This window comes from Artemia franciscana, chromosome 7, assembly GCF_032884065.1.
Source record: "Artemia franciscana chromosome 7, ASM3288406v1, whole genome shotgun sequence".
Taxonomy (NCBI): Eukaryota; Metazoa; Arthropoda; class Branchiopoda; order Anostraca; family Artemiidae; genus Artemia; species Artemia franciscana.
In genome coordinates, this window is record NC_088869.1 from 10,744,463 (window position 1) to 10,758,971 (window position 14,509).

The 14,509-nt window shown below is 33.7% G+C and overlaps 1 protein-coding gene across 2 annotated transcripts in view; it reads right to left on the bottom strand.

The window, feature by feature from the left end:
* The window catches only part of LOC136028833 (kinesin-related protein 4-like), a 156,470-nt gene that overhangs the window by 41,441 nt on the left and 100,520 nt on the right, over positions 1–14,509 (bottom strand). For both annotated transcript variants that reach the window (XM_065706765.1, XM_065706764.1), the window contains 3 exons: positions 11,549–11,695; positions 8,455–8,584; positions 3,214–3,391 (listed from right to left, as the gene is read on the bottom strand). In XM_065706765.1, coding sequence (XP_065562837.1) covers positions 3,214–3,391; positions 8,455–8,584; positions 11,549–11,695 — 455 coding nt within the window. The remainder of the gene's footprint in view (positions 1–3,213; positions 3,392–8,454; positions 8,585–11,548; positions 11,696–14,509) is intronic.

Here is a 14,509-nt window from a genome sequence, read left to right on the forward strand (position 1 = left end):
CTTCAGAAAACTGAAACATTATAACCTCATTATATATGTCATTTTATATGTTTAGTTTTTTTTATGACAAGAGCTACCGCTGATCAGCATGACCGTGTAAAGCGTTTCAAAATAAAATCGTTTTATTATTAGTATTATTATCATTATACCGTAAATCTGCGTAAATGAAAACGCAACGATCGATTACTGTTTTATTCATTGATGTTGTTGAATAAAAAGGGAAAAGACTTCTTTGTCGCTTTGGCTCAACAAACCTCACGTTACGTATACGTAACGTGAATCACGTTGCGGCTGCATATAACCCACCTCCAGCTTCATTTCAAAAAAATGAAATCACGTTACGACTGCATATAATTTAGCTTGGTACAGAAATCCAGCCCCTAATTCTTTGAAAAACTTAATTTCATTTTATTTAATTCTCTTTTTCCTTGTGCCTATTTTATTGCACATCCTTGCAAGATTTTAACGCGCTGCTGAATGTCTTTGACATTTGATTTGTGCTAGATTACTGTGCTACTAAAAAGAGACATTTAAATTCTAAAAGAGACATTTAGGATGAAAAGAGATAAACAAATATTTTTAGTAGCAAGTTATATTTAATTCTTAAAAACTTTATTTCATTTTATTTAATCTAATCATTTCTTTTTCTTTATGGTGTCATTGTTTAGTCGCACACACTTGCAAGCTTAGTTTTTGGTATTCCGCTGGTTATTATTTTTTATATTTGATTTGTAATAAATCAGTATTTTACTACTATCTATACTCATTCTTAAAAACATTATTTCATTTTATCCTTTCTATTCACTTTTCTTCTTTGTGCTGTCAGTGTTTGCAGCACACATTATTAGACTTTGATTTTGCAGTGCTTCTAGTTAATTTTTGGAAGTTGATTTGTAAAAGACTAGTATTGTACTACTGTTTTTACTAGCTTCTACTAAAATTACTAAAATCCCTTTTGCAACAATGGAACACGAGTTAAACACTTATGATGTCAAATATGGTGTAATCTTTTGTATTACACATATCCTCCTTTCCCTCTTTTTGCAAAAAGACTTGGAGGTGCACTACAAAAAGACATTTAGCAACAAGTTATTTTGAAATTCTTAAAAGCATTATTTCATTTTATCCCTTCTATTCACTTTTCTTCTTTGTGCTGTCAGTGTTTGCAGCACACATTATTAGACTTCGACTTTCAAGTGCTTCTACGTAATTTTTAAAAGTTGATTTTTAAAAGACTAGTATCGTACTACTTTTTTTTAATAGTTTCTACTAAAATTACTAAAATCCCTTTGCGGCAATGGAACACGAGTTAAACACTTATGGTGCGAAATATGGTGTAATCCTTTGTATTAAACAGATCCTTCTTTCCCTCTTTTGGCAAAAAGACTTTGTGGTGCACTATAAATAAACATTTAGCAACAAATAATTTTGAAATTCTTAAAAACATTATTTCATTTTATCACTTCTATTCACTTCTTTTCTTTGTGTGTCAGTTAGCTTCTGGCTGTCAATTTCTGGTGTGAAGCAGATTACTGTAATGGTTAATTTTGATTTGTAACTATTACTAGTATCTGCTAAAATTACTAAAATCCTTACGGAGTAATTCAACACCTGTAAAACATTAATGATGTAAATATAGTGTAAATTCTTGTAATAAACAAAAAACCTCCTCTCTGTGTTTCACCAAAGTGAATTCTAGGATGCTCTGCACAAAGAAAAAAAAATAGCAACACAGCACAGGTTTCAAAATCCTTGTACAAAATTTAGACAATACCCAAGCCCTAAATTTCCCACTAATAATATTCACTCGCACTTATAATAAAAAATGTCAAACTTAAACTATTTAAGGATGCAGGGTTCTAATTCATATAAAATAGAGCTTCTAATTACAGTTAAGAATTGGAAAAAGGCCACACCTGTTGAATTAGGACCACTTAAAGGATAGAAAATATCTATATTGGGAGGGTCAGATACTGAACTAGGGCCAGGAACTCAGGGGATAGTCAAAATAGCTTTGACCACATACTGATCTACAGGGGCGTACCTCCAGCATTTTTCTAGGGTGGGAGCAAGAGGGGTTCATATACGGAAAGTCAAGGGTCATGGGCTACATAAAAAAATTCGCCAAATTATTGCGGGAATGAATACCCAAATACTAAAAACAGTAATTCTGTATGGCAACAATGTTTTGGGTTGTGTTTCCGAACTCGATCACCGCTAATGGTAATCAACTATTTGCTGTTATTTGCATTCCAAGAAAACATACAACAAAAACTTATTGGCAAATTGTAGTACAATAATTGCAAAACCGACTACAATGTTTAGGTATTACAAGCATTCTAGAGGTAAAACCTGTTGTTATATACCATTTTAGTACGAAGGTAACAAAAAATAATTATAATCATCATTAATAATGATAATGATCATCTTTTATAATTAGAATTTTCAATCTAACTAAAATTCTTATGAGTTATTCAGATGTTAAAAAATGTTAAATAAACTAAAGTGGATAAAAGCAATCTCTGAAGACGACTACGACGGGGTTTGTTATTACGGTCTTTTGCTTTCATTAAACTTCCAAAAATATCACATAAAACCGTCAAAATTTCAGCTTAACGAACTGAATGTATTACCACCAATTAAAATCAAATAGTTCTGGGCATCAAGCCATGGCTCATTGTAGAAAAAGCCAAGACAGATAGTCTGATTGAGTGAGAGGCAAATCTGGCACTAACCCCCTTATTACAATTGTATAAAAATGATGTTAGTTCATTTGTTAATAGATGAGTCTATTTATTATCCGTCCATACATCATTCCTAGGGCAGAAGAACCAAGGTAGAAAGTCTTAGAGCTAAAATAGTCATAGAATTCATAGTTCTCCAAGTGTTTGGTTAAACGGCACGGGTAAAGGGCTGGAGTAAGTATGCCTCTCTTATTGGACCAATACTTGTTTGTTAGCTTTTAGCAAGGCACACCCCCCTAGAGTCTCATGCATGTTGACAAAGAATTTAAAATTGACATAGGACCATTAGATTGCCTGGAATGAGAGGTATCTCGACTGCCCTGGCAACAGACACGCTAGCAAATAGTCTTACACCACATATTAGCTCACGCTAAAATTACAATTTACTCATGAAAAACTTAGTAATAAAAAATAATTTTTACAGAGGATATCTATTTTAACCATAAAAAATAACATATTGGAAAAATACCTAGGAGTATCTGTTGGATTTTCGGTAAAACTTGTTTGAACTGACATGTCCATTTTCCCCATATCTTTGTTGTAACTATGTCGTCCCCTATCCTGCATATCCTCAGGTGTCAGAATCTGTGACTTATCTTCGTCTTCTTCTAGTAAGCACTCCAATTGGAACTGCCGACTATCAAATGCTTTAAAAAAGAACGTATCAAACAGACCTGTCATGTATATGAATTAATGAATTAAACTTTATTAACCCAAAACACACAATGGTGTCAAAATGGAGCATACAAGAGAAAAAAAGAAGGAAACAAAAAGCAACTTCAACAAGGAAAAACACTTACAAAAAAGCACTAAATAAACTATCTGTAAACATATTTCATTTAACTATTTCTCTTGAACCTAAAAGGCGTAAGTTAAGTTCCACTGAATTTCGGTGAGGACAGTCTGGTTATTCGTAGTAATCTATTAGAACAATTATTGCTGTAGATTAGTACGAGGGAATCAAGCTTCACTCGGTGAAAAGGGGCAGTTTTATTTTATCTCTTTACCCAGTCTCAATACTGGGGTATAAGACATCCATTGGGATGTCTTATAATTGGGATATAAATCCATTGGTGTACTTGTAACCAATTATCTGAGATTTCTCATTTAGAGACATCTTTTTGTATTAGACAACTCAGTACTTGTAACACCATTCATGCGATTTTTTTTTCAAAATTAATGAAGGTCCTAAACGAACTTCCCCAAAGTCATGATTTAATTAGATCGTTTTTTTACCCCAAAAATCGAAGAATTCGCTTATTACGAACAATCTTATTAAACAAACAATAATCACTGGGCAAAGATCTGTCCCCTGGTATGCAAATTATAATTGTTTTTTTTTTCAAATTTAATGCGAAGTAATTAAGGATCTTAGAATAATTTAACAGCTATCAATGCAAGAATATCTTTCTGACAGAATCAACTGGTGTGCCAGCAAAAAATTTGCGCTTCGAAACTCCTCCTGCTGATCCTGAAGACTTTCAAACGACCAATTCATGACCTATCCAGATTGTTTTTTTCACACCGAAAATGGTAGTATATAAATTTTTGAAAGAATGAAAGTGCCAACTTTCGAGAAAAAAAAATAAATATGCGTATTTACATGTATACAATTATTGCTAGTTTAATATATATGACGTTGAAGATATTCTCTCTGGAGGCTTATCTTGTTACATTGTGTGTCTGCAAAACCATAGGCTTGTGTCTGGAGATTGACCTTGCTGAACATTTACTTACCCCCTTTACTACGAAATTTTCAAGGGTTCATCCACTTTTCACTCTACTTATTAGTTATACAAAATAAAAAAATTATATTAAAAATACAGGAAACAATGAGAAAGTTCCGTAACTCGAAATTGGCATGTTGTGGCCGTGTGAAGGTATAAAATCGTATCAATTCGGCTATGTTTAAAGCTTGTCAGTTACAAACTAGGATTTGACAAGTCTCATTTTTATACGTTCAGCTTTCAAGGTATCAACACACGTTGCTTTGTTACAACGATGGTCTGATAAATGAGAGTAAGGAACCGTTAACGTCGGAGCTCTTTCGAAGGATCAAAATCGAATAAATTTTCCCGACTCTTAAAAAGATCCCAGGGTGTGATCAAGCTTCTCTTTAAAACAAGAGCTAAGAGCTATTATGGCACTTGTGACGAGGCAAGAAGAGCTAAGAGCCAAGAGATCATATGGTATGAGCTCTAGCAAAATTTTATAAATCAATAGATTGATTTAAAAGGAAAATAAGAGGCTTAATGCCGGTCAGGATTTAAAATAAGAGCTCTGAGTCACAATGTCCTTCTAAATATCGAAATTCATTAAGATCCGATCACCCACTCGTATGTTATAAATACCTAATTTTTTCTAATTTTTCCTCTCCCTTTAGCCCCTCAGATGGTCGAATCTGGGAAAATGACTTTATCAAGTCAATTTGTGCAGCTCCCTGACACGCCTACCCATTTTCATCGTCCTAGCGCGTCCAAAAGCACCAAACTCGCATCATCACTGAACACCTCCCCCCCCCCCCCCGCTCAACCAAAGAGAGCGAATCCAGTACGGTTCCGTCAATAACGTATCACGGACATTTACTTATTCTATCCACCAAGCTTCATCCCGATTCCTCCACTCCAAGTGTTTTCCAAGATTTCCCCCTCCAACTCCCCCCAATGTCAAAAGATCTGGTCAGGATTTTAAATAAGAGCTCTGAGACATGAATTCCTTCTATATATCAAATTTCATTAAGATCCGATCACATATTCGTAAAATAAAAATACCCCAATTTTCACGTTTTCCAAGAATTCCGGTTTCCCCCTCCAACTCCCACCAAAGTAACAGGATCTGGTCAGACTTTAAAATTAGAACTTTAAAGCGCAAGGCCTTTCTAAATATCAAATTTCATTAGCATCTGGTCACCCTTTCGTAAGTTACCAATACCTCAATTTTCAAAATTGAATCCGTTCCGTTTATGTCAATCACGTATCTAGGACTTGTGCTTATTTTTCCCACCAAGTTTTACCCCGATCTCTCCACTCTAAGTGTTTTCCAAGTTTTAGGTTTCCCCCTCCCAACTTCTCCCCCCATGTCACCAGATCAGGTCGGGATTTAAAATAAGAGCTCTGAGACACGATATCCTTCTAAATATCAAATATCATTGAGATCCGATAACCCATTCGCAAGTTAAAAATACTTCATTTTTTTAATTCTTCAGAACTAACCCCCCCCCCACCTCCAACTACCCCAAGAGAGCGGATCCGTTACGGTTATGTCAATCATTTATCTAGGACTTGTGCATATTTTTCCCACCAAGTTTCATCCCGATCCCTCCACTCTAGGTGTTTTCCAAGTTTTAGGTTTCCCCCTCCCAGCCCCCCCCCCCAGTGTCACCAGATCTGTTTAGGATTTAAAATAAGAGCTCTGAGACACTATATCCTTCTAAATATCAAATTTCTTTGAGATCCGATCACCCGTTCGTAAGTTAAAAATACGTAATTTTTTCTAATTTTTCAGAATTAACCCAACCCCCCACTAACCCCAAAGAGAGCGGATCCGTTCCGGTTATGTCAATCATGTATCTAGGACTTGTGCTTATTTTTCCCTCCAAGTTTCATCCCGATCTCTCCACTCTAAGTGTTTTCCAAGTTTTAGGTTTCCCCCTCCCAACTCCCCCCTAGTGTCACCCGATCTGGTCGGGATTTAAAATAAGAGCTCTGAGACACGATATCCTTCTAAATATCAAATTTCATTAAGATCCACCCGTTCGTAAGTTAAAAATACCTCATTTTTTCAAATTTTTCAGAATTACCCCCCCCCCAACTACCCCAAAGAGAGCGGATCCGTTCCGGTTATGTCAATCATGTATCTAAGACTTGTGCTTATTTTTCCCACCAAGTTTCATCCCGATCCCTCCACTATAAGTGCCTTCCAAGTTTTAGGTTTCCCCTCCCAACTCCCCCCCCCCAATGTCACCAGATCTGTTCGGGATTTAAAATAAGAGCTCTGAGACACGATATCCTTCTAAATATCAAATTTCATTGAGATCCGATTACCCATTCGTAAGTTCAAAATACTTCAATTTTTCTATTTTTTTCCGAATTAACGGCCCCCCCCCCACATGGTCAAATCGGGAACACAACTATTTCTAATTTAATCTCGTCCGGTCCCTGATACGCTTGCCAAATTTCATCGTCCTAGCTTACCTGGAAGTGCTTAAAGTAGCAAAACCGGGACCGACAGACCGACAGAATTTGCGATTGCTATATGTCACTTGGTTAATACCAAGTGCCATAAAAAGGGGAAAAAACATGCAAATATAAGATCATAATTCAACTCTCTAAGGCTGGATTATCGAGTGCGCGTGCTGTGACTTGCAAATATCACAAAAACTAACAAATATAACTAGGTAGCACTAGATAGTACCTAAGTCTATTCTCGAAGAGATTTTGCCGAGATTTAGCTAGCGCTAATTTGAGCCAATTAGATTTCTGATGGGCTGAAACGTCTATGAAAAATTCTGATCGGCTCAAACTGGCGCTGGCTAAATTCCAGTGTGAGTAAAACCTAAACCCAAGCCAGAATTAAAGTGTATAACAGCACAAACTTGCACTAAAGGAGAAGATAAATTTTGCCTAGCAAAACTGCTAAAGACCTACATAGACAAAGATTGTTTTTAATGAGTATTCTTTTATTCTTTTTATGAAATTCTTTTTTTTATTAATTTCGGAAAGAATACTGAATTCCTTTGAGCCAAATGCCACAAAAATACTGTAGGTTCATAAAGAACAATTCTTACGAGCTGATTAAAAGTAATCTGAAAAACAAATTTTGTATAAGAACTATTTAAGGGAACAAAGCAAATTTATTAGCAAACTTACCAGAAAATAATACTAAAGAAAGATAGAAAAGAAAATATAAAGATCTAAGCAGTTAATAAGATCACATTGGCTAAGAATGACACCAGAGAAAATGTAGAACAAGGAAGAAAAATGGTGCTAATCATAGCTAATGAAAAAAAGAAACTGCAATTAATCCGGCTGGGATCTCGCATAACCATCATAAGACCAAGAAAAAGAATAAAAGACTATAGGGGAAAGTTAACAGGACAATACAAAAAGACAAACCTTAAAAAAAAGCTGGAGAAAAGGCAACTGAATACGTCTGGTGAGCCATTCAACATCCGGTTTTTCTTTCATTTGGCTTTTCACCGTTGCTTGACTTTTACTATTACTTTTCCTCCTTTTTCACTGGTTGTGATCTACCACGTTTTTATTCATTGTCTACGTCTTCTCGTTATATCATATGGTGATCCCTACATTTTCTCGTTATATCATAGGTTTTTACAAAATTCATCAAGCTATTCTTTTGAAACATAATATTCCTAAAACGTACCAAAATACTGAGTAAAAACTACTACTACTACTAAGAACTCACTGCAGCACCAAGCCACCTGAGGTCAACAAAGCTACGCACGCTCCTCCCCATTCTAATCTATTTAAAGCCTCCCTCTTTATACCCTCCCGGGAAGTTCCCATCCCCTTAAATCTGTATGATATCCTCCCACTCCAACAGCGAACGTCCCGCTATCCGTTTAGCCCCAGACGATTGGCCAAAAAGGACAATCTTCGATAATCTGCTGAAGCAAAAACTACATCGAAGGAAAAAATACGATAGCGTAAATGAGCTTTAACAGCAAAAATACAAACACATAAACACTTACATTCTTCATGTAGAGAGGTGGGTGTTTGAATGTTCAAACTTCGATCCGCTCGTGGAAGCTCAAATGATAATCTCTTCAAATTCTTAGAAGAAGATGGACACCAGGTTTTTCGTCGATTTGCTCGTTCCAACTGCAAAACAAGGGCGATATTCCGAAATTTAAATAACTAAAGGTGACATGAATTGTGACTAGGGGAGAGAGGTAGGATTGGCCAGAAATTTCTCCTGCATTTCGAGAAATTGTTTATCATTCTGGACGGGGGGGGGGTCTCGAACCTTCCCCTATAAAAACATCATAGATCGATTAAAAAAATTAGAAAATATAATTTACCATGCACTTCTTATGATATATATATATATATATATATATATATATATATATATATATATATATATATATATATATATATATATATATATATATATATATATATATATATATATATATGCTTGAGAATGTGTCTGTGTTTATCTGTCTGCACTGCTTCCAATATACAGAAAAATCCAAAAATACGCATATACAAATCTTATTTATATATAAATCCGAAAGTATTATTTGAACTTTTAGCTTTAATTTGTCTTTTGTTTGTATTTCCTTGTATTTTCTCTTAGGTTAGGCTTAGAAGAAGTTTAAAAATGGTCATGCTGAGATTGCTGGATGATCAAAACAGTTCGTGGTAACGAACTGTAAGCAAGGAGCGACCAGGGCTAGTAGTACCCCAAACACTGAGGAAAGGAGCTTAGACAGCAATAGATATATGTATCAATTGAATACATGAAATTTATCACGATTAAAGTTACGCATCAAGGCTACGAGACTGAGAAAATTTGCCTTACTTTCAAAAAAGAGGGGAAATTAAGACGAATAGAAATTATTCTTTGTACGAAAGGGGTTTCCTCTCCCTGAACCCCACTACAATTTAAGCAAAAGTTTCCGTGATCTTAATTCTTATTCTATTGATATTATAGTGTTAAGAGCAGTTATTCTCAAAGAATTTAGACAAAAGCTAAATTTTAGGTTAAAGAGTAGGGGTTTTGGAGGTGGCAACCACCCTCATATACATAATAACTTCTGTTCGTTTTAAGTTCTAATGCTGCTCCTAACTTCATTCAAAAAACTATCTTCTTTTATTTCATTGGTCCAAAAAAACAACAAATAAGTATTGCCGCCCATAAATGTCATCGGGTGCAAAATAGTTACGGATAAGTCTACATCCATATTCCCGCCACTTCAGCTTAGAGGGGTAGTTAATCAAACAAATGATACATAAAATGTTATGTATATAAATTTACACATAATAAATTTCAATCAGCCATGATTTTTTTTTAATTAATATTTGCATATGTTTGAATGGTAAGTCTCTTTCCCTCTTTTGGAAAAAAGACTTTGGAGTGCACTATAAAGAGACATTTAGCAACAAGTTATTTTGAAATTCTTAAAAACATTATTTCACTTTATCCCTTCTATTCATTTTTTTTTCTTTGTGCTGTCAGTGTTCTACTAAAATAACTAAAATCCCTTTGCAGCAATGGAACGCGAGCTAACACTTATGATGTCAAATATGATGTAATCCTTTGTATTAAACAGATCCTCCTTTCCTTCTTTTGGCAATAAGACTTTGGGGTGTCTACAAAAAAAACATTTAGTAAAAATTTATTTTGAAATTCTTAAAAACATTATTTCACTTTATCCCCTCTATTCATTTTTTTTTTCTTTGTGCTGTCAGTGTTTGCAGCATATATTAGTAGACTTATGATTTTGAAGTGCTTCTAGTTAATTTTTAGAAGTTGATTTGTAAAAGACTAGTATTGTACTACTGTTTTTACTAGCTTCTACTAAAATAACTAAAATCCCTTTTGCAACAATGGAACGCGAGTTAAACACTTACGATGTCAAATATGGTGTAATCTTTTGTATTACACAGATCCTCCTTTCCCTCTTTTGGCAAAAAGACTTTGAGGTGCACTACAAAGAGACATTTAGCAACAAGTTATTTTGAAATTCTTAAAAACATTATTTCGTTTTATCTATTCCATTCACTTTTCTTCTTTATGCTGTCAGTGTTTGCAGCCCACACTAGTAGATTTTGACTTTGAAGTGCTTCTAGTTAATTTTTAGAAGTTGATTTGTAAAAGACTAGTATTGTACTACTGTTTTTACTAGCTTCTACTAAAATTACTAAAAATCCCTTTTGTAACAATGGAACGCGAGTTAAACACTTATGATGTCAGATATGATAAAATCCTTTGTATTAAACAGATCCTCCTTTCCCTCTTTTGGCAAAAAGACTTTGGGGTGCACTACAAAGAAACATTTAGCAACAAGTTATTTTGAAATTCTTAAAAACATTATTTCACTTTATCCCTTCTATTCATTTTTTCTTTGTGCTGTCAGTGTTTGCAGCACACATTAGTAGACTTTGATTTTGAAGTGCTTCTAGTTAATTTTTAGAAGTTGATTTGTAAAAGACTAGTATTGTACTACTGTTTTTACTAGCTTCTACTAAAATTACTAAAATTCCTTTAGCAACAATGGAACGCGAGTTAAACACTTATGATGCCAAATATGATGTAATCCTTTGTATTAAACAGATCTTCTTTTCCCTCTTTTGCCAAAAAGACTTTGACATTTAAAAAGTTCTTTTTAAGTATCGTACTTACTTTACTAATATTTTTACTAATATGTAAATATGGTACAATATTTCTCGTGTGGTAAATTCTTGCTCGTCTGGCAAAATCTAATTAGAGAATATTGGTAGAATATTTAGGACAGTTCTTCAAATCCTCACTAGAATTGATTTTTTCGAGATTTTATTTTTGAACAAGTGTTCTGTGAAAATCTAAATGACAAGTTTTCTGTGACGAGTTTTTCTCCGAGCTTTTTGCTACAAAGCTTTTCTCTATAATTTCATACATCAAATTACACATAAAACTTTACATATCAATTTTCTGTATGCATAAAATTATACCAAAAATAAATATATATATATATATAAATAAATAAATATATATATATATACATATATATATATATATATATATATATATATATATATATATATATATATATATATATATATATATATATATAATACCTCGGTAGCATTCCAGCCTTTTGGTGTTGGATCATGAGTGGACACGATGAGCTTTTCTTTAAGCTCACGAATCATTCTATCTTTTTCTTCGATAAGGGCAGAGACATCTAACATGACTGTCGATTGGTTTAAATTTGAACCACTTTGCTATAAAAGAGAAGAAATACATAAGGAACATGAATGATCCAAACAGTTAAGGATTAGCACATTCAAAGGTCTATATCCAAACCTGACCCAGTGGGGAGGGGATATAGTTTGGGCTTAGGCCTCCTTCTCAGAATATGAACAGCTAGATAATTGTTTATAAAATTATAAATTCCTTTCGTGCGACAAAATTGACCCAAAAGCAAAATGAAGATGAAATTTAATTTAAAGCTCAGTGAGATAAGAAAATTATAATGGGAGAATTTAAAGGCTCTTCTTCTAAAAATGTTTATGGTGGTCCTTATTATTTTCAATTTGGCCCATTTCCATCATTTACAATATTTTGTAGATATTGCGGCATTTTCACAGCTACCCATACTAATATTTGGTCCCCCTTTTAAATATCTGGATTGTTTGGATTCGTCTCCCTTCATTGTTTCTTACAATTAACGTACCCATTAATTCTAAAAGTTGCAGGACATTGTGTGTAGTTTGTCCAAATCCCAGACAAAGCCCAGGAATGTACCTCCTCTCGCTCCTCATCCGTACAGATTTGGATCCAACCCCTTACCAACCCATCACCGTTTCCTATAGTAATGCACCCATAAATTCTAAGAGAGAAGTTTTAGGCCTCCCAAACAAGTGAGGTATTTCTCAAATACAATCCAAAATGCAGGGCTGAAGAAAATTCGAAGCCAATTAAGGAAACATTCACGTGTTTATATACAACTTAGCAATTTTAGCATAAACGAAAAAAATCTAAAAACTTGTCGAAATGTCTAGATAAAAATTTTTAAGAAAATTGATTACTTACGAAGAATACATACAAATAACAGATCTAAAGAAAGAACAAATTAGCTAAATTACAATGCATTTTTAAGACTTTGTTTTCCTTGTTCGAAATTCTTTGTCATGAACTGGCAAACTTAAAATGTCTATGACACATTATTTCACTACATGTGAAAGGGTCATTCTAACCACCCAAGTTACCGCTCTTTTTCCAGTTAACTATTGATAGACATTGAACCAAAAACACTTTCCAAATTTTTATTTTAAAAAACACTTAAGAGCACAATTAAAACCTGAAAGGAGCAGTAATAGTAATATAATAAGTAAGAATTAAACAAACAGAAATTACTAAGAATGGATAAACGAATCCTGAAACTAAGTGAAATCCAAAATTATTAATAAAGCCATACTTAGTCAAAATAGAAACTACTAAAAGTGGGAGTTGAATAATAATATAAGCAATACCAATAGTAATTGAAGTCTCCTAAGGGCCTGTGACGTTTGTAATTTACTAAGAACAACATATACACATATATTTTGATATATTTATATTTTGTTTATCGTCCATACTATTAAAAAAAAAACTATGTATTGATCAACTCACCGGGAAAAAGAATCGTTCTAGTAAATACATATGTGACAATTGATTCAGATATATACTTTTAATTATACTATTAAATTTTAAATTTGTCTTAAGATAAACGCCACGGAAAAGTAAACAAAACTTAAAGTGCCATGTGTAAAAGGAACACAGTTTGTTTAAGTCATATCTATTTTTTATCCTTCTTTTTCGCGTACACCAGCTTCGTATTTGGATACCCTAGAGGCCTAGATAATTCCAACTTTAGGACACTACTTGGGGTGAGTGGCCCTCTTCCATCCTAAAACGATTGAACACATTCTAAACAATTTATTACCTCTCACATTGGGTTTTGATTCTAGTACATGTTAGTGAGTCCTAGCCAGGTAAATAGAATAGTTAGGAAGGGGTTGCGACTTTTGATTCTTGTCCTTCTATACCTTTTCGAAAGTTTCCTTCTTTTCTCTTACGTTTCCAAATGACTCGGTTGTTTTTGAATATCATTATGTTTTTGAATTTGAACTTATTTCATTCGCTAGTTTTTCCTTTGAATGGCCTTTTATTTCAAGTTGTCCAAGTTCTAGACAATTGAGAGTTAAAATAAAAACTTGATAAAAGAGTTGACAATTTTCCAGCCACTTATGACATTTCTAGTTAAGCACAAATCCCTCTTTCCCTCCAAGGAGTTTTGGGTGCTGGTAGCCCAAAAATCCTTAGTGCAAAACTAAGAATGAAATTATTAGTTATTAAAGAATTAGCCGAGTCTTAATTCTTGGAATGAACTTACTTTCATCAGAAACACGTTGCTTTTTGTTTACAATTATGTTTTGTGAGTTTTTAGGTTTTAAAAATATAGACGACCAACCTTATAAAAAGGTCTTTTTCAAATTTAGGCAAAAAACTGTAGAAGTCATCATGAGTTTTGGCTAAAAATAGAGCAGTAAATGTAGGTTTAATTTCGCATCTCTCTTAAGCGTTCCAGAAAAAAAAATCTGAAAATCGTCCTACTAAGGGCCTATGGTGTATATTATCCTTGGCACATTTTAGAAGTTATAAAAAAAACATTCAAGTATCTACGAAGCATTATCTTATATGAAATATATACGGATTTTAGAAATATGAAGGACATTAAAAGAACTTAAGATGTGAAGTTAATATACTTACGCTAATTCCGGTTATTACTAGTGCAATTTTTCTGCCACAACGCGGCAAACAATTCGAACTTCTCATCAGAAAAAAATATTTTACTGATTTTCGCTTCTTTAACTATATCATTTTATGAGAATTGATAATTAGAAACTATTAGGTCCTTGAGAGAGATTTTGTTCGTTCAGCGTTTATCTTAGCCTCATTTAAATTGTTCTGATTAGTTCCGACATTTCGTACTTTGTAGTAAATCATACTTCGCAACCTAGTGAAAACTCAGATGCTTCAAATACAGGAAATAA